The sequence below is a fragment of the Mycteria americana genome, chromosome 3, assembly GCF_035582795.1.
Source record: "Mycteria americana isolate JAX WOST 10 ecotype Jacksonville Zoo and Gardens chromosome 3, USCA_MyAme_1.0, whole genome shotgun sequence".
In the NCBI taxonomy this organism is placed as follows: domain Eukaryota; kingdom Metazoa; phylum Chordata; class Aves; order Ciconiiformes; family Ciconiidae; genus Mycteria; species Mycteria americana.
The window spans coordinates 27,363,370-27,391,330 of NC_134367.1; the positions used below are offsets into that span (position 1 = coordinate 27,363,370).

At 41.6% G+C, this 27,961-nt stretch overlaps 1 protein-coding gene across 2 annotated transcripts in view; it reads left to right on the forward strand.

Annotated features, from left to right (window-relative positions):
• LRRC1 (leucine rich repeat containing 1) overlaps nucleotides 1–21,427 on the forward strand; it is a 105,748-nt gene extending 84,321 nt beyond the window's left edge. The window contains exons 15-20 of one of the 2 annotated variants that reach the window (XM_075498088.1): nucleotides 1,657–1,860; nucleotides 4,017–4,253; nucleotides 6,168–6,257; nucleotides 6,935–7,012; nucleotides 8,777–8,872; nucleotides 21,253–21,427. In XM_075498088.1, coding sequence (XP_075354203.1) covers nucleotides 1,657–1,860; nucleotides 4,017–4,253; nucleotides 6,168–6,257; nucleotides 6,935–7,012; nucleotides 8,777–8,872; nucleotides 21,253–21,405 — 858 coding nt within the window. In that variant the 3' untranslated portion in view covers nucleotides 21,406–21,427. The remainder of the gene's footprint in view (nucleotides 1–1,656; nucleotides 1,861–4,016; nucleotides 4,254–6,167; nucleotides 6,258–6,934; nucleotides 7,013–8,776; nucleotides 8,873–21,252) is intronic. The other variant, XM_075498089.1, reaches the window with a different exon arrangement.
• Nucleotides 21,428–27,961: the final 6,534 nt, after the last annotated feature.

Genomic DNA, 27,961 nt, shown 5'->3' on the forward strand with positions numbered 1-27,961 from the left:
TTTACCTATCTGATTAGAATTGCTATCCACCTGGTTAATATTCATAGGAAACAAAGCTTCTATTTAAGGGTACCCTATGTTTCTTTATTCAAGGCAAGTGTAAAGAAATACCGGGAGATATCCTGCCTTGTGTTTTGAATTGTCAGGAGGAACAGGAGCCACTACCGTGTCGTGATTGTTTGTGCTGCTTTCGCATTCAGTTCACTGCTGAACTACATCGACAATCAGCTCCAGCGTCCTGAGCAATGTGGTTTAGAATAACCAGAAGTACGGGCTATTTGTCAGCAAACAGTGGTATCGCTGAGTGTCAGTGCAGTTCAAAATGTGGTTCAACAGCCCATTTCCTATAAAGGCCAATCATGCCTTCTATGTACAATGCAAATAATCCTTTGTTGGGGCTATGATCTTTTCAAGACTCGCAGAAAGGTCTACAATATTTTCCACCGAGATGCTGAGATACTGTCCTTGTCCTAGTCTTTTCAGCCATCCTAAACCCAAGAGCAAATGAAGAATCCCAAGGGGAACTCCTTCAGCAGCTGAAGATGAATCAGTATGTCCAGCATGGACAGCCGTGTCCTATCTCCTTTTCTTTTTCAACCTTAGATCTAATAGAGATGGTGACATCTGAGGTGCTGGTAACAGCAAGAAATTTGTGTGTGCGTGAACATAACGGTTCTGCATTAAAAAGGAAAAATGGGAGCTTAAGGAATAGTTAAATCTGAATCGAATATCTGTTTGAACAATGTGAAAGTCACTGTGTGCTGCTGATAGCTCCACCATAAGCTTGTTGATAATTTTTTTCGTTAGTTTGTGTTCTCCATCTCTTTGCCTTGTTGGAGCATGTGCATTAATGTATCTATTTATATGGCATCAGGCTGCTTTCTGCCATTGGATTTGTATCACCATAAGAAAATTAAAAGGTGAGATTAAAATAAAGATAAAGGTTACTTTGGAAAATGACTTCTGAAGTTCAGTGAAATTAAGGTATATAAGCAACCTTGATACAACTTGTCATGTATGAACTTCTGTGTATGAAGAAGAGAGGTGGTGTTTTTTGGATGTAAATGAGTAATGGATGTTTTGGGAAAACTGGGCTATAATCACTTTGAAAATCAACAAACCTTAAAAGATCAATTTAGTATTGTATTTTCTTTTGGGACCATTCAACAAATGAAACATTTTATTTAATGAATAATGAAAAGGGAAGGGTGACTTGATAGTTGTGTGTGGGGTTTTTTTTTTTTTTTAAACTCAGGTCGTGAGATGAGATGGTCATTAAAGGTCTAAGTACTCTTGTTTTCTTAATAGTACAGAGTATAACATTATTGAAGACTGTTGTTGATCATTAATTCTTCTTTACGATGCTGAAGGTGGGCTTGGTTCCACGCTCATGTAAGTCCCTGAAGGCTTCCACTAATTTCAGCAGCCTTCACTTGCTCTTTGTATCACCAGTATTGCCCATTAACTGGCAAAGTGTTTCTCTGGGACTGAAGGTACATCTCAAGGTAAAAAGGGGAAACCCAGTATTTACAAGATACTAAAATACCTTGCAGAACTTGCCAGACAATTTCTGCACGTACATACTTCAATCACTTTCTTAAAATCTATTTATTGCCTGTTTTGTTTTTTCTTTTTTTTTTGTCATCTTCCTCTCAGGACTCTATTAAGTGGCTTCCCAAGTCTCCTAAACTGTACAGTGGGCATAACTGGAGCTCCCAGGGCTTGCGCTGGGCCTCGTTGAAAGGAAAGGAAGGTTTTCATGGTGGTAACCTATACAAATTCAGCTCTGCTAATGGAAGATGGAGGGAAGGAAGGATCAGTCCTGAGCAAGAAGCGGAGGAGCTGGAGGATCCTGATGATGTAGGTAGTCTCCTTGAAGTCAGGAGGGACAATGTTGTGTGTCCGTCGAGAAACTACAATCTACTTACAGTGCTATGTTGCTGAGCAGTTTGGGCTAGCAGGAGGCTGCACTGCATGTACTTTCGTGTCCTTGCTTGTGCAGAGGGTATAGAATCATGTTCAATGCTTTATTCCTTTATTTTGCTTGCAATTAAATAACCTATCCAACCCCCAAGAGTGCAGTGCAACTTGCAGGTTAAGGTGAGTAACACAAGCAATGATGAGATACATATGTTTTTTATTTTACTTCTACTTATATCCCCAGTTACCAACATCCCTCCATCTCTTTCAGGTAAGCAGGTTGTTAGCAGCACTTGAAGCTCAATGTCTCCCAAGGACTGGATGGTAGAAAAGCGAGGTTGCAGTGCTGCTCCACTGCATGTTTAGTTTTGGGTAGTGCTCTTCCAGGCTGCTGACGTCTGGGAAACCGTGGATGCTGTGGTTTCTCTAGCCTGTGCCCACCAGGTGTCTGTCACCTGGGCAGCAGCTTGGCTGTCGTCTTGGTCACAGCCTGGGGAAAGGAGGTTGTGATTGCACTCTTGCAGCCTTTCCCTTTCAGGGCATTGCTCACCAGTCCTTCCTCCAGACGTTTGCTGGGAACTGAGAGAGGAATTGGGGCTCCTGCTCCTCTGCCTGGACGTCCGCTCCCTTCCTAGCCCCCGACTGCTGCCGGTGTGCCCCATCCTCCAGCCCCCACGCCGAGCTCTTGCTCCTGCCCTTTCTCCCCGGCACCCACGGCACTGCAGCACTGCTGATGGGTCCGCGTTAGTCAGCCCGGCACCGTTAAAGAGGAATCTCTCTCAAGAGAAGATAGATAATGCATGTTTTTTATGAGTTAAAGCTAAACAAATTCCCTTTTAAGTGAAAATAGGAAGCAATCATGCCTTGCTTGCTCTCCCTGGGGTTGGTGATGCTTCTTTCCAACCCAACCAAAAAGAGATTGTGGGAAAGCTCTGATATAGATTGATAAAATAAAGTGTCCAGTGGGGTTTCTGCACAGCTGTTCATGGTAATGCCACTGCTTTTTATTTCTGGTATTAAACTTCCAAGCTTAGGAAGACATTTATAGAGTTTATTTTCAAAGGTGTTGGCCTTTGTTTGCTGCATCATTTTACTGCCAACAGAAGATATAAGGATTATGGTAATACGAAGATTTGGTTCAACCTTACCCATAAAATTAAGGAGCAAAAATCAGATAAATATAAATAAAGCATCTGTAAAATGTGAACAGAGTTTGGACATCATGGCTGAATTTCATTTAACCACTCTGCCAAGCATAACTGATAACTGGAAAACATCATTGTGTTTTGCAGTCAAACTTATCTGAAGCTTTAATTGTATGGTGGATGTGATTTAATTGTGTATTTCTCTTTTCAAGCCCTTGTGGTTTAGCTAAGCATAGGGTGACATTGTCAGTTCCTCACTGCATCTCAGAGTAGGTGTAGCCTAGAGCCAGGCTTCAAAGCAGGCTTCGGGATGCCTCACCTTTGAGGCTCCACTTCCAGTGAACCCCTAAATCAGCAAGTTTGCAGGTCTTCACTCACTGCCATCTTCTCTTAGAGGCATAGATGCAAGATAGGGGCTTGCCTTCCCTCTCACACCTGTGCTCTCAAAAACAGAACCTGAGCCTTGAGGAACTATGAGAAATGGTTTCTTTTCTGTATGGAAAGCCCTTTCCTTTGCCTCATGTGTGTAGTTCCTTGTCCTGGGACAGCGGATTCAGTTCTACTGAGCTGCCACAGGCTGCCCAAAATAATCTTGTTCTCCTGCTCCATCCTTTTCATAGGGCTTTGCAAAATTTAGTTGAGTATATGTGTGTTATATGTGCTTGTGTGTGCCAGGGGATCTAGAGAAAGGCTGTATGGATCCCAGTCCTCTCCCTGTTCCCACAATTTCCACCCCCATGTTGACGGCAAACCATGCCCAGACAAATAACGGCAAAAGAAAGATACTTGTATGTTTGCTTTAAAGTTGTAGTTTTGTCTTCAGTGACACAAATCCTAATGTACAGCAATGTGATAGAGAGGAACAAATCCAATTTACCACGGGTAGGGCCTGGGTATCAGATAGGTATTCTTGCTGTCGCCGTGTTTACCTTTTTTATCTTTAACCCCCAGGAACCTATTTCCAAGTTTTCCGGCAGCCTTTTTGATACCGACGATAGCATGAGAGATCAAAGAAATACCAGAACAGCTCTTCAAGAAAAGCACAAGTCAGCAATGAAAGGGAAGGCTCTTCCGGGGACCAACACTAAGGTGCAGCCACCTGCCTTGGCAGCGGGCAGCTGCCCCGGTGAGAGCGGCTGGATCCCGGAGGAATTGAGGGTGGTGGATGTGCCGCAGCCCCCACTGAAGGTATTGACCTGCTGCGTGGGCTGGGCTCGCCGATGGGGGGGCTCCACGTGTCTGTGGGGAGAAGTCCATGTGCCCATGGGGAAGTCCATATGTCCACGGGGAAGTCTGCTTCTTGTGCGAGGCAGTTTATAAAAGATGCAAAGAAGGCGGGATGTTGCATGGCAGATGTCGTGAGACTTATCTTTCACGGAGTGTAAGCTGAGGTTTGTCCTTGCTCCCACTGGCTTATATGGAAAAAGAGTTTTCCGTTGAAAAAAAAGAAATACTTTCTTTGTAGGCATTTGATACTGCCTCATTTTATATATCCGGCTTTGGTATTGTAAGGTCAAGCCAAGGGTGTGTGCACGTGGGCACTCAGCTAGGTCTTCACTTAGTCCATGGTTTAGGAGCAGTGGCATGGCCTTACCCTCACGGCATGAGAAAGCCTCTGTCCCGTGAAAAGGGATGGGAATGTTCAAGTGAAAATTTATCAGTGATAACTGCAAGATTTGGCCTGCAGTTTATGGAGAAAGCTATACTCTGAACTCAATGGATGTATCTGTCTTGGCGTGCTTTGGAGCACGTGAGGAGGAGATGTGCTTTATGGGTGGGCTCCCAGGGGTGGCCCAGCGCAGATGACACCTCTGCTGACCGCCCGTGGGGCGGGAGATGCAGAACTGCGCTGCGTCCCCAGGGTCGCGGGATGCAGCGCCAGGAAAGGCAGCTCGCCCGGTGTGGCACCCGTGCTGGGACCTGTCACCAAAGCACTGCTGGTAATCACGGGCTTGTGACGTCTCGAACGTGCGGGTAATGCGAAGTCTAAGCAACGCTTGGCAGGGTGGCTTTCATTTGACTGAAAGGGTATTTTCCTACCTTTTTAGGAATTAGGAATTTCAGATGAGTATGTTATATGTGCAAGAGTAACTGCATACATTTGTTAAATTTTGAAACGCAGCTGTGTTGAAGTATTCTTAATTATAAAATACAACAAGTTATTCAAGCCTGAATTGTCTTAGAGATATGAAGCAAATCAATGAAAATAAGAGCATTTTGCAAATGTGATAAGGTGAAATGCAATTTGCATTCAGACTCTACTAGGTGTTCTTTAAATTTAATGTGGTGGCTGTTTTAGCAATTAGCAAATTATTATTTACTACCAAGCATATTATATACTAACAAAAAAAACAAACCCCAGCAACTGGGGGGAATAATTCTTAAATGTAAGCTGTCTTTGGAACTTGAAACTAATTTTATTTGGCCTTTGTTGTGAATTCTGTAAATTCAAAAAATTATCTAAGATTTTGTACTAAATTTTTGCTGATACCAGCAGGAGGAGAATAGATTACAATTTATGCTGCTTTTTAAAAGAACCTTTAAAAGCTTCCTGATATTTCTACTTTTTAAGTCAATGGTTAGAGTACTGTCAAATCTTTTGACAGAATTAACACATACATACAGAAAGCCTGTTTAAAGAAAAGAAAATTACTGTAAGAGTGCTCAAATTCAGTTATCTGAGTTGAGAGTAAGCAAATCAGACCGTAGATAAGGTTCCAAAGCAAAGGTTTTTCATAAACTTATAAAAATATTTACTTTTCACTCCTCCTGTGTACTGGCGTTGTTGCCATCGTGAATGCTCAGTAAATCGGTGGGTTTTATGAAACAACTGGTTTGGTCAGCAACCTTATAAACAGCCTTATATGGTTTTGGCATGACTCTCAAACCTGGAGAAATAATGCATTCTTGGTGTTATTGAAGGGTAAAGACTAGTCTTGCATGTGCCAGTGTCAAAGCATAGCACCATTGTTCTCTGGGCTGAGCTCTATAGGGGCAAATCTGCTGGTGTTCAGACTGGGAGGTAGGTTTTTATTGCTCATATAATTAATAGGCAATGTTTTTGATTAATCAGGCCACTTATCGATTATAATTCTTTTCCAGATAACCATTACTGTGTGCAGTCAAATGGGGAGTCTTGGTATTAGCATTGCTGGTGGAAAGGGGTCATCTCCATGTAAAGACAATGATGAGGTGCATTTCATTACTCAAAATTTATCTAGTAATCATTAGAAAGAAACTGATGATCAGTTCTTTGAAGCTATTGTGTTTTGTTGTTTTCTTTCTGAGGTTGTCCTCAATGTAACATCACTGTCTTCGTAATAAAGCTAACAAGGGTAAACATGGGTAACTTATTTCCGAAAGTAGAAGCCAGCAGTAGATTTTGATGGGGAAGCTCCTGGAGGGATGATTTTGGAGAGAAAACCCAATATAAACCAATGATTTTCCAAAGACAACCTGATGGCTGAAACACCGTTGGCTAGTTTCCACGTTCTACCTCAATTTGGGGTCACTCCCTTGGCAATCCACATGCCTCTCCCATCCCATTTTCTCATTCCCAGGAGCTAACTTGATTTGAGAGAAGTATTTCTCACATCTCCTCACTTAATTATCATTTAAATAAATCTTTTTTTCCCAGTCTGTCCCCCATGGCACAGTGTAAACAATTAATGACTTTCGTTCATTGTTGTATGTGTCGGCCATGGAGGCTTTTTTTAATCTTGCTAATGTGCTAAGACATTTAGTTTTTATTTTAATAGAGGCAGCAGAACAACAAGTCTTGAAAATTAATTACTTCCCGTTTGCTTTTTACATCTAAAAACAATGGAAGAAACCCTGTCAGGTCTGAAACCTGTCTTTTGTGTTACCAGGGGATCGTGATTGCACGGCTGCCGAAAGATGGTCCAGCAGACTTGGCTGGGGTACAAGCAGGAGACAGAGTGGCAGAGGTAGATGGTTTATTTGTCAATGTGGAGTGTGTTCTCTTGTTCTTATCTTTAAATCAAATCACTCGGAGTTGGGGAATTTGAGATCTAGATCTAGGCTTGCTTTAGCTTTTTTGATACTTCCCAAACTACATTATAAAGAAATTATAATGACATTAAATTGTTGTATTCCTTCTTATTATATTCTGGTTTTCAGATCTTTAAGTTCAAAGTGCTTAACAAAATATTATTCACTTAAATGGCTGATTCGTAAAGAAAAATAATGGTCTTAGTAAGCAGTTCTGTAAGCACAAATGCAGTTGTACTTGGTCCAAGAAGCTTTCTTATGACATTATATTAGATATACTGGATGAGTTCATTGCAGTTGTTACACAGAAATATAAACTAGATGAGCTTGTTTCTCTGAGGTAATTTTTGGTTGGGAGAGAACAAAAGTAACTCCCCTGACGGAGGCTTACAGTGCCAAGTGATAAATGTGTGTCTCGGGCTGCTCCACCTCAAGCCTCATCTTTCCTAGCAGAAGCCACTCTCTTGAGCTTCAGAGGCTCCCAAGAGCAGTGGCGATCAGGTACAGTTTTGTGATCTATGTTTTTGACCTACTGTTTGGTTTCTAGCTCCTGAGAAAGGCAGAGTGGGAGGATAGCCTCTACAAAATTACTTAGAGGTGAAACTGGTCCATAACTTTTTCAGCTCTTGTTCTCTTAAACTGTCCTTTATACTTGCTTAAATTAATAGTTTTTACTCCAGCATACTCCTTGTTGAATTAAGGTAGGATAGAGCAAGTAATATTGTATGTCTATTAAATTGCCAGGAATAAGGGTACAACCTATATTGGCCCAAGACAAATTAATGATAAATTAATCTACTAACTTTGTAAAACTATGCTATAGACTGTATTAATAGAGGATTGTGTTCCACAATCCACATACGGAATTTAGTTTAACATTTTTTAAAAGGTTAGTTACCGATAAAATTCTGTATCATTTTGCCTTTTTTCTTTTATGAAAGGATTATCCTTATCTAATTTCTGTATTTTAACAGATGTGAGAGAATTTAAATAATTCTTTACATATTTTACATTATCAGGTCATCAGGGAAAAAAAATCAGGATTTTTAGTTGCTGTACCTTTAACTTTGAGCAGAGTTTGTGGTAAAGTCAATATCTTAAAAATCACCCACTTTGCTCAGGTTCCTCCATGAGGCTATAATTCATTCTTATTTTGGGGGCTATTTGAAAAATACTGGCTACTAATGTCTGTTCATTTAATGAACAGTGAAACGAATAAAAAAGAGAAGAAATTTCTGTTCCGTACTGTTCTTTCCTGCTGTTGTTGTCCTACAAATAGTTATGATTTCTCTATCTCCCACAAGATGGCAGAATCATTCATCTGTTTAAAGAATGTAGAAAAAAATCTCTGCTTTTTGTATGCGTGGGAGATGAGAAGGAATTAATGCATTCAGGTGTGCTATAGGAGTCCTAATCTTTTGACCACAGGACTAATCTGTGTACAGATAACAAGCATTTTTCTCTTGGTACTATGTGTTACAACTTCTTATTCTTGAACTGACTATTTCAACAGTTCAAAGAGACAGTGTGTTCATCAAAAATGGGGAACGACAAGAAGTGCAATTTTATTTGCTTTTGTTGTGCAACCGTATATAACGATAGGGCCAGGCTTTTGTATACAAATCTGAGAGGGCGGGAATTGCTTTTCCTAAACAACATTCAGAATAAAAATATGCATTTCTGCTGCTTTGTTTTTAAAGGCATCCCTCGTTTCAGAACCTGACACCCTTGATGCTGGTCCTACTGAAGCTTCATTCAAGGGCAGCCCCTTCCCTACAGCAAACCACGTCATAACAGTAAGTAAGATGGCCCCAGTGAGTAACAAATCAATCTTAGCTAAGTACTTTGTGTCGTCTGTCGTCCATGCTAGTAAAGAAGGTAAAGACTGGCACAAAACTTGTGAGTGGCTGCATAAGAAGAGAACACGTACTAAAGATCAGTGACCCCACCATTTACTTGGCTGTCATTGCAGCCGGGACGTGGCTTCTGGAGGAGCTCAGCTCCTGGATAAGCAGCAATGTAGCAGACCGGAGCTCTTGAAGCATTCTGGTTTGGGGGCCTTAAGGTGGTGTCCATTCCCTCCAGCTTAAGTGTTTATTCTGTTGTCTGGACTCCCTCTCTAGCTAATGGAAGGAGCAGCATCTCCAGGGTGCCTCTTTTAGGAGGGAGAGGTTGAGCTGCTACCTGGAGGTGACCATTTTTATCTTTTGACTCGAGGGGGAACTTGTGTGACAGGCTAAGACTGCGTGCCCATATTTTAGGTGACTGATGTCAGACAAGATTAAGCCTACTACACTTGTCACAGAAGGAAATAGCTGAGCCCGCAGGGTGGCTTTTAGAAATCTGATCCACTTTTGTGAACTTCTCTAAAAAATTCAACTCTCTGAAGACCTACCCCAGTCATGGTCATCTGCCTGCACACCGGAAATTATGGCTTTACTAGGAAGATATAATAAGATCAAGGTATCTGAATGATTAAGGTCGAAAAGCATCCTACTTGTATTAAGCCTGAAGTACCAGGAAGCAACAACTGTTTCTCCTACAGCAAATGCCAGGGGAATGCTTTGTTTGATTCCTCTTTTTCCAGCCTTTTTTCATCCTTTTCCAGGAATACCATTCACAGCCCAGCTAATGGCAAAAAATGAAAGTTCATCTATTATATAAAAGACTATAATCAAGGACCATGTTCAGTTTTTATTAACCATTCACATTTTTAAAAAGAATGTGATTTGTTAGTTGACTGAAAAATAAGCAAATAGACCATGTGAATCTGGTTTCCTATGTGGATTACTATTTAAGAAGGGTTGAGCTGCAGCTTTTGTCTATGAGATGGACTAACAAAGGTTTTCTCTTCTATTCAGTTGCTTAAAGAAACTTATTTTGAGGCCTCTGGTCCCCAACATCATCTTGTGAAACATTTAGACCAGTTTTATTTTCCAGTTGCAAATGCTTCCATCAATTTTTTTTTTTGTCCAGCTCTACTTGGTAGCTGTTTCTTATGGTCTTAACCCGCGTTGCAGGAAGCATGAGGCTTCCTGTTAGAGGAACCGCTGTTGAAAGGGTTGATTCACACATTGCTAGTGGCCTGGATCTGTTGCAGTAGTATCTGACTTCCAGTGTTTTCAGCCAGAAAGAGGAAATGACCCTTTTTTATGTTGTTTGCCTCTTGGAAAATAATGCCTCCCTTTAAAGTTCTTCAGCTGCAAGGGGAGGAGGAGGCAGATTAGACCAAGATACTTACCTTAGAGCACTGTGCACAGAGGGAGTCAACTGGCTGTATATGTTCCAAGTGTCAAAAGTAGCCAATGTGCAAGTTCTTTCACGGAGAGACATTAGAACTTCTGGTTTTGTTTCTTTTTTTAATCAAAATCTTTGTGCTGTAGCAAATTGTGTATGTTATTGCCTTTAACCTAGAGCAGCATTCATCAGTCTTGGGGATTATGGGCTTTTGAGGAGTATCCTGCTGACTCAGGAACTGATCGGTATCTAATCTGCTCTCACTCTGGGTTTACTCTGGTGAAGTTCCTCTTATTCCTCAGTAACTGTCTTATCTGAAAAATGTTTACAGCCTGGCTTCTTATGGAGGACATGCTTTGCATGTTCAGATAAGCAGATGGCAGTAGGACCTTAATGCAGAATCTTCTTTTTTTGCTAGGAATCTAGGAAAGTTTGTTTCCTTTGTATTTCTGACTAGGTTTCAAGAGAAGATGGGTGCATCTACATCAAGGGAGGGAAGGAGGGAAGCATGGTGGCAAGGAAGCCAGAGGCTCCTATTATTCCTCCTGTAAAAGCTGAATTATTTGCTGGATGGTGCCCATCTTCCTTCTCCCTCTCTTCCGTGTCACCGCTGCTTCCTGTCCTCCAGCAGAGACTCTGTCTTCATCTATTTATTTTTATTGAATTTTAATGAACATCCTCCTTGCATATGCTATCTGTGATAATATTTGTCTCTTACTTGCTAGCCGTAGCCCTCTAGCCATCTCTTGCCATCACCCATCCCGTCTCCGAGCCTGGTGCTCTGACATTACAAAGGGCGATTCTGCTGCCACATTCAAGTTTCCTCTCTGTTCTCCATGGGCCCGGTTGCTCTTAACTTCTTCTAAAAGGCTCGTTTGAATTGTTAACTCATCCAGCCAAACTCAAGCTCAAACCCTTTGTGCCAGCTTTAAGATTTCATGATAGTGTGAATGACCAGTAATTAATTGGACAAACAATGAAAAGTTCTTTCACTCTGAGTCATTGTTTTGCAAAGGAAAAATGAGAATTGCCCTTGGTTTTAATTATGATTGAGTATTTTATTGAAACATAGAAGCCCCAGAACTTTAAATACAATTAGATACTTTTTTACATACCGTATTTTATAGACTTGTCTCAGTTATGCTAATCACACTTCAAAAATATGGAATCTGTTTATTTTACTTTAATATGTATATATCATAACAAAAATATTTCAATTGAACTTAAACTGAGTCTTTGGATTTTAAAATGGTAATCTTAAAATAACAGTATCTATGTAAAGATATGCATCAAAATATAACAGATTAGAACCACAATTGGTACAGCTATCTACCTGCAGACTGTGTGTAAAATATTGCATGTCTAACTACAGGGGGGGAAAAAAAATCAGGGATACAAACATTGCCAGTAGTGCCCCATGCTGACTTTAACAGAAGGAACTTTAACCTGGATTCTGGAGTCTTTATTTCCAGTTTTGTATTTTTCTGTCTTCTGCCCTCTGCTCCTTATTTTCTACTCATCCTCTCAAACGTAGAACCAACTCTGCACAATTTTTCTCCTTCAAAAATATTTTCACTCAAGCTCTGACTGAAATTCCCAATGGATTTTGTCTGACTGAATGGAGAGTGTTGACAAGTTTCAGCATCTCCTATCACTTCATGACATGCATCATCATGTCGTCTTCTTTGATCCATTTTTGGGGCTATAAACATCATAAGGATATTAGATACTTTGTAATTAATATAAGATCTCTTAAATATTTTAATCTAGTATTTCACTTCAATTCTTACCATATTATTTTCTTTAATTGTATGCCTTTGCCCTGAGAATTTCCTCAATTAGATTTTTTCATGTAGTTCACCAGGTGTACAAGTGTCACTTATATGGAGGATTTTCAATGAAGTTTAAAGTAAAAGAAACTTACAGTATTGGAAAAATCTGAGGAACTTCTTCAAGCTAAAAAAGCCAAATGTTTTGGTTGCTCTGTTAAAAATACAGAGATACTAAATGTTCCTAAATATAGTGAGAAAACAGACAGCTTCAGTGTACTGGAAGCTGTAATGTATATCAAAGTGAAATGGTCCTGTGCCTGTAGAAAGTGAATAAGCATATACTGTGCTCCCACAATATGTAGGTTGCTGGTTTTCTGTGTTTCTCCCACATTGTTTAGATGCCAAGTCATGAGAAAACTTACATGGATGAGAATCACAGCAGATCTATCTTCTTCATTTCCATCTGATACAGACTTTTCAGGAAAAACTCTTGATGCACTTATACCAGTTAAAAATCTTCAGAAATCAAAGTATCAAACCCTTTTTTTATTCATCTGAGCAGGTTAGTTCTAGCCATATCAGAAAATCGTAATCCTACAACTTAAACATAATAAAACTTTTCTTGTTTCTTTAGTCATTGCCTTACTTTTTTCAATTTTCAAAGCAAAACCAGTAGATACTCAGGTCAGAGAAGCACTGTAAAAGCAGAGAACTAAGGTGGGATTCAGAATGTCCCTATCATCATCAAAGACAGGTTTCTTCTGAAATTCGTTTCAAACAATAAAGACCTTGCTCACAGACAGTGTTTGGTTGACCTGTTCCCATAACACCATATGACCTAATATTTCAGTCTTCAAGTTTTTTATGAAGAACTGCTTTTGTCTCCTCTCCAAAACATTTTCATGACTCTCAATCTCGTCAGGTAAGGGTGTTGTTATTTTTATATTACTGGTTTTTATTCTGACAAGGTAAGTTACTTTTAGAAGTCAGGAGTCTGACTCCTCACTGCCTTGCATCTTGTGCAGGTTTATACATGCTTGCAAAGAAGCCCATGCGCAGCCTTGTTGCCTTAGCTAACCCCGTACTGATCGTGTGAGCTTCAACGGCGTGTAAGCACCCATCTGCCATGTGATCTCCTTCTCCATTTTATCTGCTGGTTTGATTCCACTTTTATCTAAGTAACTGAGTATTTCTGAGTCAGGATGAAAGATAAAAGGTGTGTGGTATAGGCACTGTATTTACCTCCATAGTGTAGTGCTTAGGGAACTTATTTTGTGAATTTGGGATTAAGTTCCTGCTCCAAACAAATGCTTCTGTTTGCACAGTGTATCTTTTTTCCTTTCTTCCTTTTAAGTAGCGTTCTCACAGAACTTGGTCAGAATTGACTCACTTGAAACTTTAAATTCTTGGATTTTGCAGAGCTTGTAATTAACAATGCTAAGTAGGAAAAACCTTTAAAAAAAAAAAAAGTCAGTAATTGATCTTTTCAAGATACCATATTCAAATACCTCAAAGTTAAAGAAAAAAACCCTACAAAGTAAACCCATCTTATGGTAGACAGTATAAGCACTGCAGACAATATAAGCAAAAATACGTACAAGAGACAAGTAGACTCAAGCAAGGCACCTGGAACCATGCTGTAGGACGTAGCATACTATTTGAGAATAAGAGAGGATAAATATTTGAACGACGACACAAATGATCAGCAACATCTCCCCTTGTGAAAGGTGTCCTCATGGACTCTGTGGGAGTTCAGCAGGGGAGGAGTACTGTACTGAATTTCTGCAGGCGTTCAGCTACGACCGCTGCCTTTCACAGAGGTGATGAGCTTTCTTCAAAATCAAAGCTTTGGTAACTGGGGCTGTGGGTAGCACTGCTTATGGGGGCAGTACCTTTTAAATCTCCTGATGTGATCAAAGCAATGCATTTTCTTCAATGTTTTTATAGCATCAGGCCATAAATGATTACACAGAAAGCACTTAAATGAAAATCTGTGTATCAGGTTCCAGCATCAGGGAAGTCACTATCCAGTGGTACATTAGAAGATGAAAGGACAATTTTCATAAGCAGTTTGAATCATATGTGTCTGATGGCATTGCAGATATAACACGATGGACATTGACCTTTCATTTTGTCTGCTCTGAAATGCGATGGTGAGTTTGACTGAACCCCAGCTTCCTTGCCTTGTGCATTGCCCTTGGGAGGCACTAAACTGCCAGATAGGAAGAACAGAAAGGAGCTTTGCTCTAAATGTGACATGCCCAAATGTTATACACCGAGAGACAGATAAAACATTCAAGGTGTTCTCTTATCCCAATAAGAAGTGGAGAAAATATCCAGTTTCAAACCTGGCCTCTAACAGATATCCATCTCTAGAAAATTCCCACAGGAAATTTTAGGGGAAAGCACCAGGAGCGGCACTTGTCTGGTGCATCGAACCTCCAGGAAATCACGCTGAGCTGAATTAGATTTCGGAGCAAATCACCAGGCACGGCGTGGGAAGAGCAACGAGCTCGGGGAAGAGGGACGGGCTGGCGGGGTAGCCCCCGCTCAGGGCCCTCACCGGGCTGCTGCACACGAAACCGAGGCAGCACGTTCAAGAAACACGGTGCCAAAGCCCTGGCACAAGTCTTTGGCAGTGCTCGAGGGCAGCGTGGCCGCTGCAAGCGTAAGGATGAACTGAATTAAGTGCTGGCCTCTCCCAGCCCCAGCAGCCAAGAGGTGCTGTCACGAGCCAGCCGCTCCCGGAGCGCAGCAGCACGGGCCACCCCTCTTCCCTTGCGCAGAGGTCTTCTGCTGCCCGGTGTAACGAGGCGCTTCAGCTGTGCCTGACCACAGATTTATCTTCCCCAGGGTGCGGGAGAGGTTTAGACCTCTCTCTCCATCTGACTTCACAATTTCTGGAGTTTGAAAGACTTGAAAGCAGTGAAATAGCACCGTAACGCACCAGGGAAAGGGATCCAGCCAGGGATTTCCGAGACCAGGAGCGTTGAGGGTGCACCATAAAACACGTGCTGGTTAAAATGTTCCTGATAACATGCTATAAAAGGGAAGCTGTGTGGAATGCCTAGACGGGGTTTGCAAATTTGTACGGTTTCATACACGCAGCTGTGCGTTAGGTGGTTTTTGTCGTGCCCCCCTCGCCTCCTGCCCCGCCGCCTTCCCCGCCGTGCCCTGGCTGCCTCGCCCGCTTCCGCCCGGCGGTGAGATTGCTTGTGGGCAATACACTCACACGGAATTAATTAGATCTCTTTCTCCCTCTTTAACTTGTATTTCCTGTACATTTTCTTTTGGGGAGAAGGTTGCTTTTATCTGTTGTTTCTGTCTTTGGTTGCGAAACATCACATCAGTTAAAAAAGCCACCAGATGCCAGTTTGGTCTGAACCATGCAGCATTTGATCAGCCTGTTCTCTGCTGTTCTTGTTGGATGCATTTTGGCATCTTCTTTTTAAAACTATTATTTAAAAATACAGCTGTGTAACATTTTTTTAAGCATGACTAAATGCCGTCCTTCACTTTAAATTTGATTTCAACAGTTTCTTCTATGAATACAGTCATTATCAAATGCAACCTTTTGCATCTAGCAAAGGCATGTTTTCATTGTTTAGCGAGAAGTCTGAATTTCCTGTTGTTCAAGCCTAAAATAGTACTGCCATCACCAGTGATGACAAAAAAGGTAAAATTAAGTATGAAATCTTAACGTTATTCATGAAGTTTACACAAACCCCTGCAAATGCTCTCAACTGGGTAGATTATTTTAGTTTCCCCTGTTTCCACTGGCTGAAGGGTACCAGCCTTAGCACTGGTGTCAGTGAAGATCGACTGTTAAGTCAAATTTCAAAAATATGTACTATTTAGATATATGGAGTTGAACTAGGCAGGCTTCCCTATTAGAGTTATTTTCTAGCTGGGGAATATTTTCTTTAGAAAGTGATCTGTTTGAACTAGGGTTAAAAGTATGTCTGGTTTTCCTCCAAAAGGCCAATCCAAATCCTTTTCCTCTGCCTCTGTTCTTTCAAACGCGGGCTTTTCATGGGTCGTATCACCTTCTGATCCGTAGCCTCTCTCCCCGGCGGCTGGCCTTGCTCTCAGCCGTCCTTTGCTCTGTCACTGCTGGTTACGCCTTTCATGTGGAGCTCGGGCTTTAGCCGTGGCTCTTGCCTTGAGAGCTTCCTTCTTCTGCTAAGATTGGGGTATGGACCTGTGAGGGGGGAGGTCAGGGGAAGGGGAAGGCTTATAAAAGAGAAAAAAGATGATGGGGTTTGTTCTGGTTGGTTTTTTTTTTGAAAAGGTTATAAAAAGACATAATGAACTGTCCTTTATGGACTGTTCTGCAACCTTTTGGACAAACATTTTTATTAGAAGTGGAAAAGGAAAGTTAAGTTAACTTCCAGGCACAACTGGAAGTTAAAAATTATTGGATGTTAACCTGTTGGCAGGCCATCTCATTTATCATGCTTTAAGAAGATGGTTTCAACTGAAGCGTCATAGCTAGTTGTGGGTTTGTTCCCATCCTGTTTCAATATGAAAGAAATTCAGCAGCCAACACCGCAGCTGAATTGCCCCAGGTTATTTAGATGGGTTTGTTTTACTGCTTCTTGCAGTGGACTAGGAGGGCACAGACAGCCCGTGTCTGGGCTTCAGGTGAAGGACTCCACCTTTCAATGGAGGGTGGTAATTCCATTGAATAAGAGTGGCTGAAATAATTTGATTTTTAGCTATGTCTGATTTAAAAATGAAATTTTTTAGTGAATCTGTTTAGTGTCCAAAGTCTTAGTGTTTATGTTGAAAAAGTGTAAGGAAGTCACAAACAAGGTAGTGAAAGAAATTCCCATAGTGAACACACTGGTTTTGGTAGAGGACATGTCCTTTGTGAAGTTTACTTTTTAGGCACTGAAAATATAATTTCAGGGGAAAAAAGGAAAATAGTAACCTGTTTCAAATGATTAATCATACATTTTTCCGAAAAAGTATTCTACATATTTTGATGGTTTAGGATTGACTGGTACTTCAGGTATTATTTTAATAATGAGTGCATGATGATGGAAGGTGAGTAGGAGGACTTTGCGATTTCAACAGAATTATTTTAAACAAGTTCAGACACTATTCAGTAAAAACTAGTGGAGTAAAACAATGGAGCAACACAGGATCCTGGATAATCTGTCTTCCTACACCAGGATCAACTTCTGAAGAGTTACTGGTAGAAGATGGAAATTCCACACCTTCCCACATGCCGTAGGCAAGCAACTCAAGCTCAGTTGCCTGTGCTGGAAAGGTTTTCCTTGTTTCCATCCTAAATGTCTCGGTCTTGCCCTGCCTGTAATGGGCAGTGGAAATAGTTTGGTTCCTCTTTGCTGTGACTTTTTTTGCACATGAAATCTGTTCTCCTGTCTTCCCTCCGTCATGATGCACCAGGAAATGTACATTCAAATATGAATATTAAAGAAAAGCTCCAAGAGCAAAGTTCGCCTGTTTAATAGGGTGAAGCTGCGGTCAATGAAGATAAGCATGGAAATCTGAAAGCAAGGGTGAAATCCCCGTGGGATTCTGGGAGGAGAAGCACTGGGTTCGAGAAAAGGATGGAACAAAAGACAATGCAAGTTTAGAATTGTTGAGTTTTGTTACTTTGTTTTGTTTTTTTTTTTTAAAAAACAAAACTGGAAGAGGAAAGGAAGCTGATAAAGCTTAGATTGTGATTTTCCTGGAGCTAGGGTGAATGTGAAGGCAGTGATGGAGAGTGCTGGGTTCCTAGGGGATAGTTAGGTGAAGATGGAAAGGCCACTGTGATTAGAACTGTGATGTGTTTCTTACATCCATGTCGTATTGTTTTTTTTTTTTTTACAGGAGATTAATTGATAACTTTTGATGCTAGGAGAGAGAAAGTAGAGGCCTGAGCCTCTTTTCACTGAATTAGACCTTGTACAAATGCATACTCTATTACTTAATAGGGCTTGCTCTCAATTTGCAACTGCGTAGGTTTGCAATCTGCAAAAAATCTGCAAAAATTGCAGATTTGCAATCTGCAACGAAGAGTTGTTTTGTCATTGGTACCTATGATTCAGCTGTGAGGAAATCGGGGCTCCTCCACATCCCGTCGGGGAGGCGGGCACGGAGCAGGACGATTGGCCACAGAGGAAGGAGCAGCGGTGGGTTTGGGACAGCAGCGGTGCGGATTCACGTGGGGTTTCAGAGGGAGAGTGGGCAGGGAGATGTGCAGGAAGCAGAGGGACAGAGGATACAGCTGCGCTTGGACCAGAATATTTGATTTGTTAGAGAAACTCAGCGGTATGTCTCCAAATCAGTGTGAGTGGGTGCGTGTGCGAGCTGTCATCTCCCTGGAGAGGATACAGAGGGACTGCTGTGGATCAGAGCTGAGCCCGCTCTCCTCCCGGGAGCGCAGGTTTCCAGCCTTTGCAGCACTTCTGGGCTGAGACGCTGCTCAGCCTCCGCTGTAGAAAGTTGGTTGGTCATTTGGTGCAGTTCCTCTTCATCTGCAGCAGCACGAAAGATTAGATGAAAGACTTCCCCCGACACCACTTATTTCATGGAAGTGGTTGATACAATTACCGTAGAAATGTTGGCCAAGCACGAACCGGTGGGCAGGTGGTTGTCCAACGGGGAGCCGAACGGGGGGCGTTGGTAGCAGTCGTGCTGCTGGCGGGAGGGGATGTCCTCCAGGGGCTCCGCCGCAGCTCAGGCACTAGAGGTGTGCAGGCTTTCAGTCCGTGGCGTAGGAGAGAGTGTGTCATCAAGGACATGAGATGAGTTTTCGGGAAAGTTGTGAAAGCCTAACTACAGCTTGCAGTGTATTGAAGATAGGGAGAAATGTGAAAGAGTGTTCGTGCCAGAACGGAGCATCCTGTGGGATTCGTTCCTCTAACAATATTGTTACAATCTCAGATTTATGTTTCTTTCAGATGTAGATACTTAATTAAAAAAGAAAAAAAAGAGGACTAATTTTTTTTGTGATAATTAAAATGAATAATGGTCTCTAAAATAAGGAGTATTTCAGAGTGCCTAGGAAAAAAGTCTCCAAAGGACCTTTGTGCCAAATCAAAACTCTGAGTGTGTATGTTTGGGGGTGGTGGTAGAGTGGAATAATCCACAAGAACTTCATGTTATTAGTTTAAATTTTTAGGATTATGACTCACCAACAGCTAGAATTTTTTTTTCTATTTTCTGTTTCATCAATTAAATTCACTTTGTGATTGTAAGACCTAGTCCCATCATCATATTTAAAAGATAGCATGCAAGAATCAGGCTCCAGAAGTCATGAAATATTTGAAGAAAAGCTTTTTTGGAGAATTGGATTTGATTCCTTGCAAGTGGGATCTCTGGGGAGTAGAAACCATGCTGATAAAGAGTATTTCGATAACTGACATTCAAAATGGCTAAGGGTTATTCTTCAAAAGGAAAAAGAAGTACCGGCGATTCTTCCTTCTTACTTGCTAATGCAATGCATGCCTGGTCTTGGGAAAATGCGCACGTGTCTATTTTTGAGTGGCACAGTACACAAAGAAAGGTCTTGCCTGAGCTTTGAACAGACAGCTCAATGAACTGCAAAGCCTGGCCCTGGATATTTCTGCAGGTAACTCCCAATAGGGCGTAGACCTCCGCACTAGTTTTTGAGGTGGCAGAATTTCAGTATCTGACCCAGTATACCACCTGTACGTATAGAATGTGCATTTGCTGTAGCACAAAGCAGCTGGCTGCTGGCTATTGTTGAGAAAGAAACATCTTTCAGCAATGAACAGAGCCAAGAGAAACATCCAGTGTATGGAATGCTGGCAGGTGTGCATGACAGAAGCAAATCTTCCCAGGGCTTGTTAGCTTGGCCAGTACGTAGGATCTATATAGGTTATTTAAAGCTTCCAGAGATGTGTCCTTCTTAATCTAAGCAGAAGGGGAAAAAAAAAAAAAAAAAGGAGATATTCCATACACCAGGGAATATAACTAAATTTATACCTGGTCTTAAAATTAGTTTATGGCTATCGTGGGTGAGATTCAACTCCGGACTGACACCCGCGTTTCGGTGTCGACATGTAGCGTGCCTGCTCAGGAGCCAGGGCCGTGCCAGTGGAGTCGGAGCTAATGCAGTCGGTGGAGCCTGGGGAATAATTCATTTTACTTCAATGCAGAAACCTACCGGCTGGCTAGCTGAACAGCCACGAAGCATCTATGTGCTTGTGTCATTTCCTAAATCAAATAATGTACAGCAAGGAAATAACATATAAATGATTGAATTGTCTGGTGTCAGCATTAAACATTCTTATAAAGTGTGAAGAAATGCAACAAAGTAGCTGATAAATACTACCTTTCTTGAAAATTTTCTAACTACTGGCAAGATGGTCATTTTATTTATTACACATTATTATATTACCTACTCGTTAGATATATCGACTTACTGTTATGTCTGTTTTCATTACACGTCAAACTGTTTTTGAAAATTAGTAAAAGGTAGCATGACTTTGTGCATCAGAGTTAAATTTGTAATATTCCATTCATTGATACAAACACTCACTGATACATTATTTGGCTATACTTAAAGCACCTGGCATTCTTCTCTTGTCTCAGTTACAGCATTTAAATTAATTTTTAAATATTACAGTATAGTTCTCAAAGAACACAAAGTTCCTGGCCAAAAAATTGATGTGAATCAAATCCATGTATGCATATTTATTAACTAACAAATTTACACATTGATATTTTGTCTTAATGTTTCCCTTAAAAATCTTTTGTCAGTAAAAAGCCAAAATATGCAATTTTTCAAAGATCAATAATTTATATGCTTTATGGTCCTTGATTAATCCTTTATTGCTTTCAGGTGCATGAATTTAATGCATAACAAAGTTAAATAAAAGTAGATGTATATTTTTCATATTTACTTGTTTTATTTTTTTTAAGATTTTTTTTTTCTTTTTTCCTATGGAAGTTTTTTTAAAAAAATAGCTAATGAGAGGAAAAGGCAATTTACCTCAATTTTACTTTAATTCTCAATGCAAATTTTGGCCTAGAACAGTTCACCTGCCAGGAAGCCCTGCGGTGTTCTCTCTCTTGCATGTTTTTCTCATCACCTGCTTCCCCTGTACCTTTAAAATATCCCCTTTAAACACTTCCCTGCTCTTGATCTGACTCTTTTCTCTGCAATCTTTCGCATCTTGCTGAAGATACCTCGGATAATCCTCACGCGTCCTTCCACTTCCGATGAAGATGCCGACCAGTTGCCCCCAGACCCGGAGGACTTTGAGCCCGAGGAGCCCGACGGCACGGAAGGCCATGCCTATTCGGACTGTCTGAACAGTGCTTTTTATCCTCCCTAATAAAGTACTTTTCGTGGAAAGAGTTCACGGGTGGTTTTCTTTCCCATTGTTCAATTACATTTAATGTAGTACTTGAACCGCTATGCCTTATTTGTAGGGAAAACCATTACACGGAGGATGGATTTGAGCTGGGGGAGCAGAACCTGTGTTTGTATTTCTTTGCCTTGAACTTTCCTTCAGCCAGAACTCGTGCACTTGAAACAAAACGTGCTGGGTGAGGTTATGTGAATGTCACCACGTGTTTCAATAGTCACTTGTAAGGGTGTCCTACAGCACCTAAATGCAATGGTGAAAAGAGCAGGTGATTTTTATTCAGAAGGTACTTCACCCATTTGGAAACACACTGAAAACAATTGTATAGTTTGGGGTTTTTTTTAAATCTTGTGTCCATATTTTGTCTATATAGCTCACCCTTTTGTCTACCCCCAGGCTCCTTTGAATTGTCCCTTTTAATGTTGTTTTCTATGAGAATAAAAAATCCTTTTCTGTCTTTTAAATAGTGCTGGATTTTTTTTCCCTGCAGAGAAATGTTATTTCCATTGGAATTCTGTATCTCATTCTAGTGTAATAAAGAATAGTTTCTCCAGGTGTATCAGTAATGCAAACATATATCAGATTTGAACAGGACCTGCAAGTTACATTTTATTAGATCTAAATGCAGGAGGCATCTTATGCAACTGTGCACCTGAGAGTGAACTGAGAAGCAATTTCTTATGTTTGTGGAACTGTCTGAGACACTTTTATTTCTTCTCCTGACTTGTATATAAGCAGAACACCTTAAATTTGCCTTACTGCGATATGCCAGTATTTCATGTATACCTATATATATATATGAGGTAAGCATTTAAGAGCAAATGTTCTTGTACAACAGTATTCAACCCTTTAATTCTCTTCACTGCTATTCAGGTTTCTAATGCGTTTTGAGGTGCTTAAGAAGAACCTTTTGGGATTGATCTTTATTTGGGTTCCAGAGTGCTGCCTTAACTCAGAGGTGGGGTCTGGCCCTGCTAGACTGGGATGTCACGACTCTTTTTTCATGTGCATAAAATGTGCATTGATGGGTTTTATGACGTGTATACAGTTTATTTTCCTGTAAATATAATATAGCACAACTCAGTGACCTGGTAAATCTTCATCTTTTATTCACATTCTGTAAGATTTCTCAGGTGATCATTCATATATGACCTGAACGAACGCTGGTAGCTGGCTTTTCAGGAATTAGGAAGTTCCCAGGAGAGTATGGCTGTCACAGAGTTAGAACAGTATCTCCTACTGATAAGAGATATTTTATTTTGAAAAAATAGGTTTGCAGTAACACTATGATATCAAGATTTCTCTTGACTCTCAACTGCATCCACTGTGGCTTTTTCATTATCTTGTAGATCAACGTTTCAATTGAAGATAATTTATCAGCAATAGGAATATTAAACTAATTTTCATTCATTTGCAAAATGAACATTACAATCTGCTATGGCTTTAATAATAAAGACTGTATTATGTGCATAAACATTACAATTTGAATTAGCTTAAATGATGTCGATAAATGAAATTATATTTTAAAAATATTTGCTTCCTCTCCCTTTTCTTCCTCAAAAATAAACAGGGTTCTTGCACCATGACTTAATGTTTAATCAATGCATACTGCAAAAATATCATCAAGCTCAGGACCCATAAATGCTTTGGCAATCCAGCTAGTAAAGTATGGCTTATTATTGCTTTATTATGTCTTACTAGACTGCAGAAAAAGTAAACTCATTCTGCTGTTATAAACCAGCCCTGGGCTGCAGAATAAGTTGTAGTTGAGAGTTAGTGAAATAAAGTAGGAGTTCTGTTGGGAACTCTGTATTTTCATTCTTTTTCCTCCTCATGCACTGCTGCGTGTTTTAGATTCTTCATTAGGTCTTGGAAGTCAACACGTTTGCTATCAAAATTACGTGCTCGTAACCAAATATGTCAGCATTCAAATGACTTTTAAACACTTGGATCTTTATCTGTCCTTTTCAACTGAATTTGTTTTCAAGGCAAATTTCACATTGCAGTGTATTTTGCTGTGGGTATAAACTTACGGTGGTAACACTCTATGGAAAAAAATGAACACACGTTGACAAATGAACCCAAATAGTTTCATGCAACTCTTACAAAATATATCAATGAAAGCCTCTGCTACACATTTATTCAGGCTTCGCTTGCGCAAAAAAATGCTGGGGCAGGTGGTTATGTTTCGCTTTTGTTCTGCAAAAGAGGGGCGGGGGCGGAGGTCAGATGCTGGTGTACTTATCACTGAGTAATGTCTCTTTTGAGGTTTGGTGTTTGATAAGAGCGGGCAGCGACAGAAGGCGGAAGAGGCGCGACGGGAGTTGGTGCGTTGTGCTCGGATCCTGCGCGCTCGCTCCCTGCTGGCCTGGGAGGTGCCTGGAAGCGGCCCGCTGCCTGACGATGGAGCAGCCGCTCGTTTTCCGTGGGGAACTGGCTTCTCCTTGTTCCCAGCTGCCACATCAGTTAAAAGATAGCTAAGAAGGTATTTAATGCTTTCCTAATGTATTTCGTTAGCCGCGTCTCATCGTTGCCACGTCCATCCTTGTGGAGGAAGGCAAGGCAAATGGTACCACTGCGTATGGGAGGGAAGTTTTTTTTGTGATGCATCTACTGAAATATATTTTACAGCCTGGAATAGTTTGGTTTACTGGGATATAGTAGTAATATTCAGGGACATCATGTGTATATAGCTGAAACAATGGATATCCAACAGAAAAGAGGTCGGTTGTTCCACTGCTGTCTGTGCTCCTGGAGGGCAGCAGATGTAGGACCTTGCCAGCACAAGGATAGTCCGCTTTAACACAATTGACTTGAAAGACCCCTGAAGAGAAGAAAGCGCTTACAGCTTCCGTGGACTGCCATATCAGAGAAGGCTCCGAGCTCTCAGAACCAATTTACTGTAATGTTGAAATAACCTTCCTTGTTTTTCCCCTCAAACGTATTCAAACTTGCCCCTTTGGAGCAAATTTGTCAAGGAGTCTCCTGCTTCCCGCCCACGACACGTAGGGCTCTGCTTCCTCACACGCAGAGCAGAGGGTTGCGGTGCCTGTGATGGTTCCCTCTTCTTCCACGCCTGCTACCTCCTGCTCCCTGGGCGTTTGCCGAGCCGGCGGGGCGGACCCGGGAGCGACAGCAGCAGCTGCCGGCTGCCGCGGCAGGCATGTGGACCCACCTCTCCTAAGGATCAGCTTCCCGCCCTCGGCTCCCTGGGCTTGGAAGGTAAGCCTGCTCCGCATACGGCCCCGGAGGCTCCAGTGTGCTTTTCGTTTCTGCGAGGTATCTCGTGCCATGGGATACCAGCTAGAAACGCTGCTGAGGTCCTGGCGTCTCCAGGCGTGTGCGTGTGACCTTGGGTGGACGTGCTGGAGTAACGTAGGGGTACGCGCTGGCCTGGCGTGCTGGGGCTGAGAGAAGGGTGGGCACCAGAAATAACCTGGAGAGCTTAACTTGTGGCTACAAGTATTGAGGGAGCCTACGGAGTTTTGTGTGTGGGTTTTTTTTTTTTTTCTTTCAACTTTTTGACTTGTTTTAAGCGTGTGACAGAAACTGTCTCTCCAAATCAGACCTCTCAAAATCACTGTGGATGTGATTTCTGTATTAGTCTTAGGTTTTTTTTAACTGGTATATGTGACTTAAGTAGGCGGCTTTCAGCTGAGTATAATATGATCGGGTACATCAGGGTCAGAAGTAATACTTCTGACTGTTGAATGCTTATGGTGGGTTTGATACTGAGCAAATAAAAGCTCCCAGCTTAAGAAAGAAGCTGTGCAGATCTATTGTGTGTGATACAGTCACTGGCTGGCAGCCCTGGGCTACAGCCGTGTCAGGCTGAAAATGAAAATGTACAAAGTAAAAAAATTGCAGTAGCCACAGGAGCGAAAGCACAGCTGAGAGTGACACACAAAATTTGTCATAGTCGCTTGCTTCCTTCTCCAAAAACAGCAGATCAAGTGAGCACAGAAAATACATCTGCTTAAATGGTTTATTTACACAATACTACTATTTTAGATATTCAGCGCTTGCTTCTTACAAAAAAAAAAAAAAAAAATACAACCCTCCCCCCCCATCGGCTTCATCTCTTGGTCTCTTGTTAGGTTCTGCCCTGAGAAGAAAAACAGGTGTCAAGAGACCAGTGACTGCAATACAAAGAAGTAATTGAAAATAGCACAGTAATTTAGGCAATGTCTACAACACGCTTTTTACTTAGCACCTGTTTACTATGTTTTCCCTTGCAAAGTGAAACAGGAAATATACAGTTACTAACAGTGTTTTAGAAAGTCCTTGGAGTAAAATAACCATTATTTCTATGTAGGAGTAAGAAATGTACTCCCATAATTATATAAAACCAAATTCTCATGTGGTTAGGATCATGGTTGTTCATCAGGTTTAGTGTTGAAATGTCATGCTGAGCAAGGTGTGGTAGATAACAGGGCGATGTCAGCCTTTCTACACTATCTCCAGGGTCCTTACATATTAGCATCTGGGCTACGGACGAGCCCTGCATCCGATGTTTCTTGTGCTCCCTGGTTTCAATGCAATGGCATGATGTTTGGTGTCATATTCTATTGCATTCTTAGCTTTTTGCTCTCTTTGCCATCTCCAGTGCCATCTGCTCCAACTCCCTAGCACTTGGACAGTCAGCAGCATGATGCATCTGGAATACGAATTTCCATTCACAAGAAATAGAGCAATTAGGTTTTTCCCTATCCTAGTATTTTAATTTTCACTTTTTTTTTTTCTTTCTTTTTGTGGAATCCAGTGTTCAGCCTATAGCAGCCACACAGTGAAAGGGGAAGGTGTTAATTTTTTTCTTGTGAGTGCTATTAGACATCTTTGCAAAAATGTTGATGGAAAACCCACTTGTAAAACTGCATACTCTCATCAGCATCTTATGTTGGAATTATTATGAGTAAAGTCAATTCATAGTCACTTCTTCGGGTCTTTCTGTAGCGATTACCGTTGACATTCACACGGGTGAGCTGGCACATGAAAACAGTTTAAGACTGGAAACGGTATGAAAGTGACTGGAGATTAAGTTTTAGGGTAGTTAGTATGAGTGCTAAGTTACACGCAGCAAAAACTCCAGATAAAATCTGCCAATGCTGGTGTTAACCCGTATGGGCTTATATATGTCTTGAGTCCCCCCTTGCTGGTTCGTTGCACCACTGACCGCCTGCTGTTTTACCGACGCGGGTAGCCATTCCCCAGCACGAGGAAGGCGCGACCCCCCTGGGAGCTGCCGCTGGGGAGCCTGCTGCCAGCCGGGGCGTCCCGGGGAGGGGAGGGCGTCCCGGGCGTCCCGGGGAGGGCGTCCCAGGGCTGGGGAGCGCACCGAGCACGCACAGCTGAACGTGCCCACCTGGGATGCTCTGGCCCTCGCCCGTGATTTAAAGCTGTTGCAAGCAGACAGGTTAACGGGAGCGGAGGCGCTTCAGGTTTTTCATCCGTGCCGCAGGAACGGTCGGTAATGTAAGCAGCAGTGTAATGTAAGCTGCTGTTTGAATCCCACTGAAGACCTCCTTTGAGGACGTTAAGTGGTACAAAGGCATTATGCGAGTCCCTCGCCACAAGGATAAGTTTCAGCCTCACTGAAAAGATTCTGGAGATACAAACTTCTTTCTTAATACTGTTTGCCTTGCTGCCGAAAAGCAGGGAAGAGCTACAGCTTTCCTCTGGGTATTATGTCGCTTACTCTTGTTCCTTTTTTCCCCAGCATTTCCAGGAGATGCAGCGAGGTGTATTTTTACTCTTGTGACATCAAGCTCATATTTATTCCCTCTACTACGGCAGCCCCTGTAGATGTGACTGGTTCTTTGTGTTTGCCTTGCTGCACTCACTCGTCTGCTGGCTGCCTTACACTTCTGAAAAAGTAGGTAAAAGAGAGACTACAGAAATATAATTGTCACTGGAGTAGCTTTTTCTTTGTTCTGAAGAATGTTTGAGAACAGGAACACTCTAACTTTTTTTTTTATGTCAAGTTTTCATATGTAAACTGTATAGATTGTTGTGCGACGACTTCTTTGACTACCTTTTCTTCCTATCCGAGGCTCTAAAGATCACATGAGTATAGCATCTATCAAGAAACAAGCAGAGTAGAAAGGAGCGTGCCTAGTTGTGGCTGTCATTTCCACAAAGGCAATTGAAAAATGATAGATTAAAAAGGTTTTTATAGTTATCTATCTATCTGTCTATCTGTCTATTTTAGAAGAGTCTTCTTTTACCAATATGTTGAGAGGAAGAGAGGGAAGGGATGTGTGTTTTCTTTACTGGGGATTTAGTGAGACGCTTAAACTGCCAGCTTTACAAAGGGCTATGCTTTTCTTAATGAACCCAATTGGGATTCCAGCTGGATTGACCAGAGAGCATATTCTCGTAGCAACATTTTTCGTCATGATTCTGTCGTTGCGCTTCCTCTTCCCTTGTTGGTACATGCAGAACCAGCCTTGCGTGTGAATCGCCTCCGAGACAACGTGAGCCCAGTTGATGTGGCAACCGGAGGGTGTGTTATAAACCTTGGCAT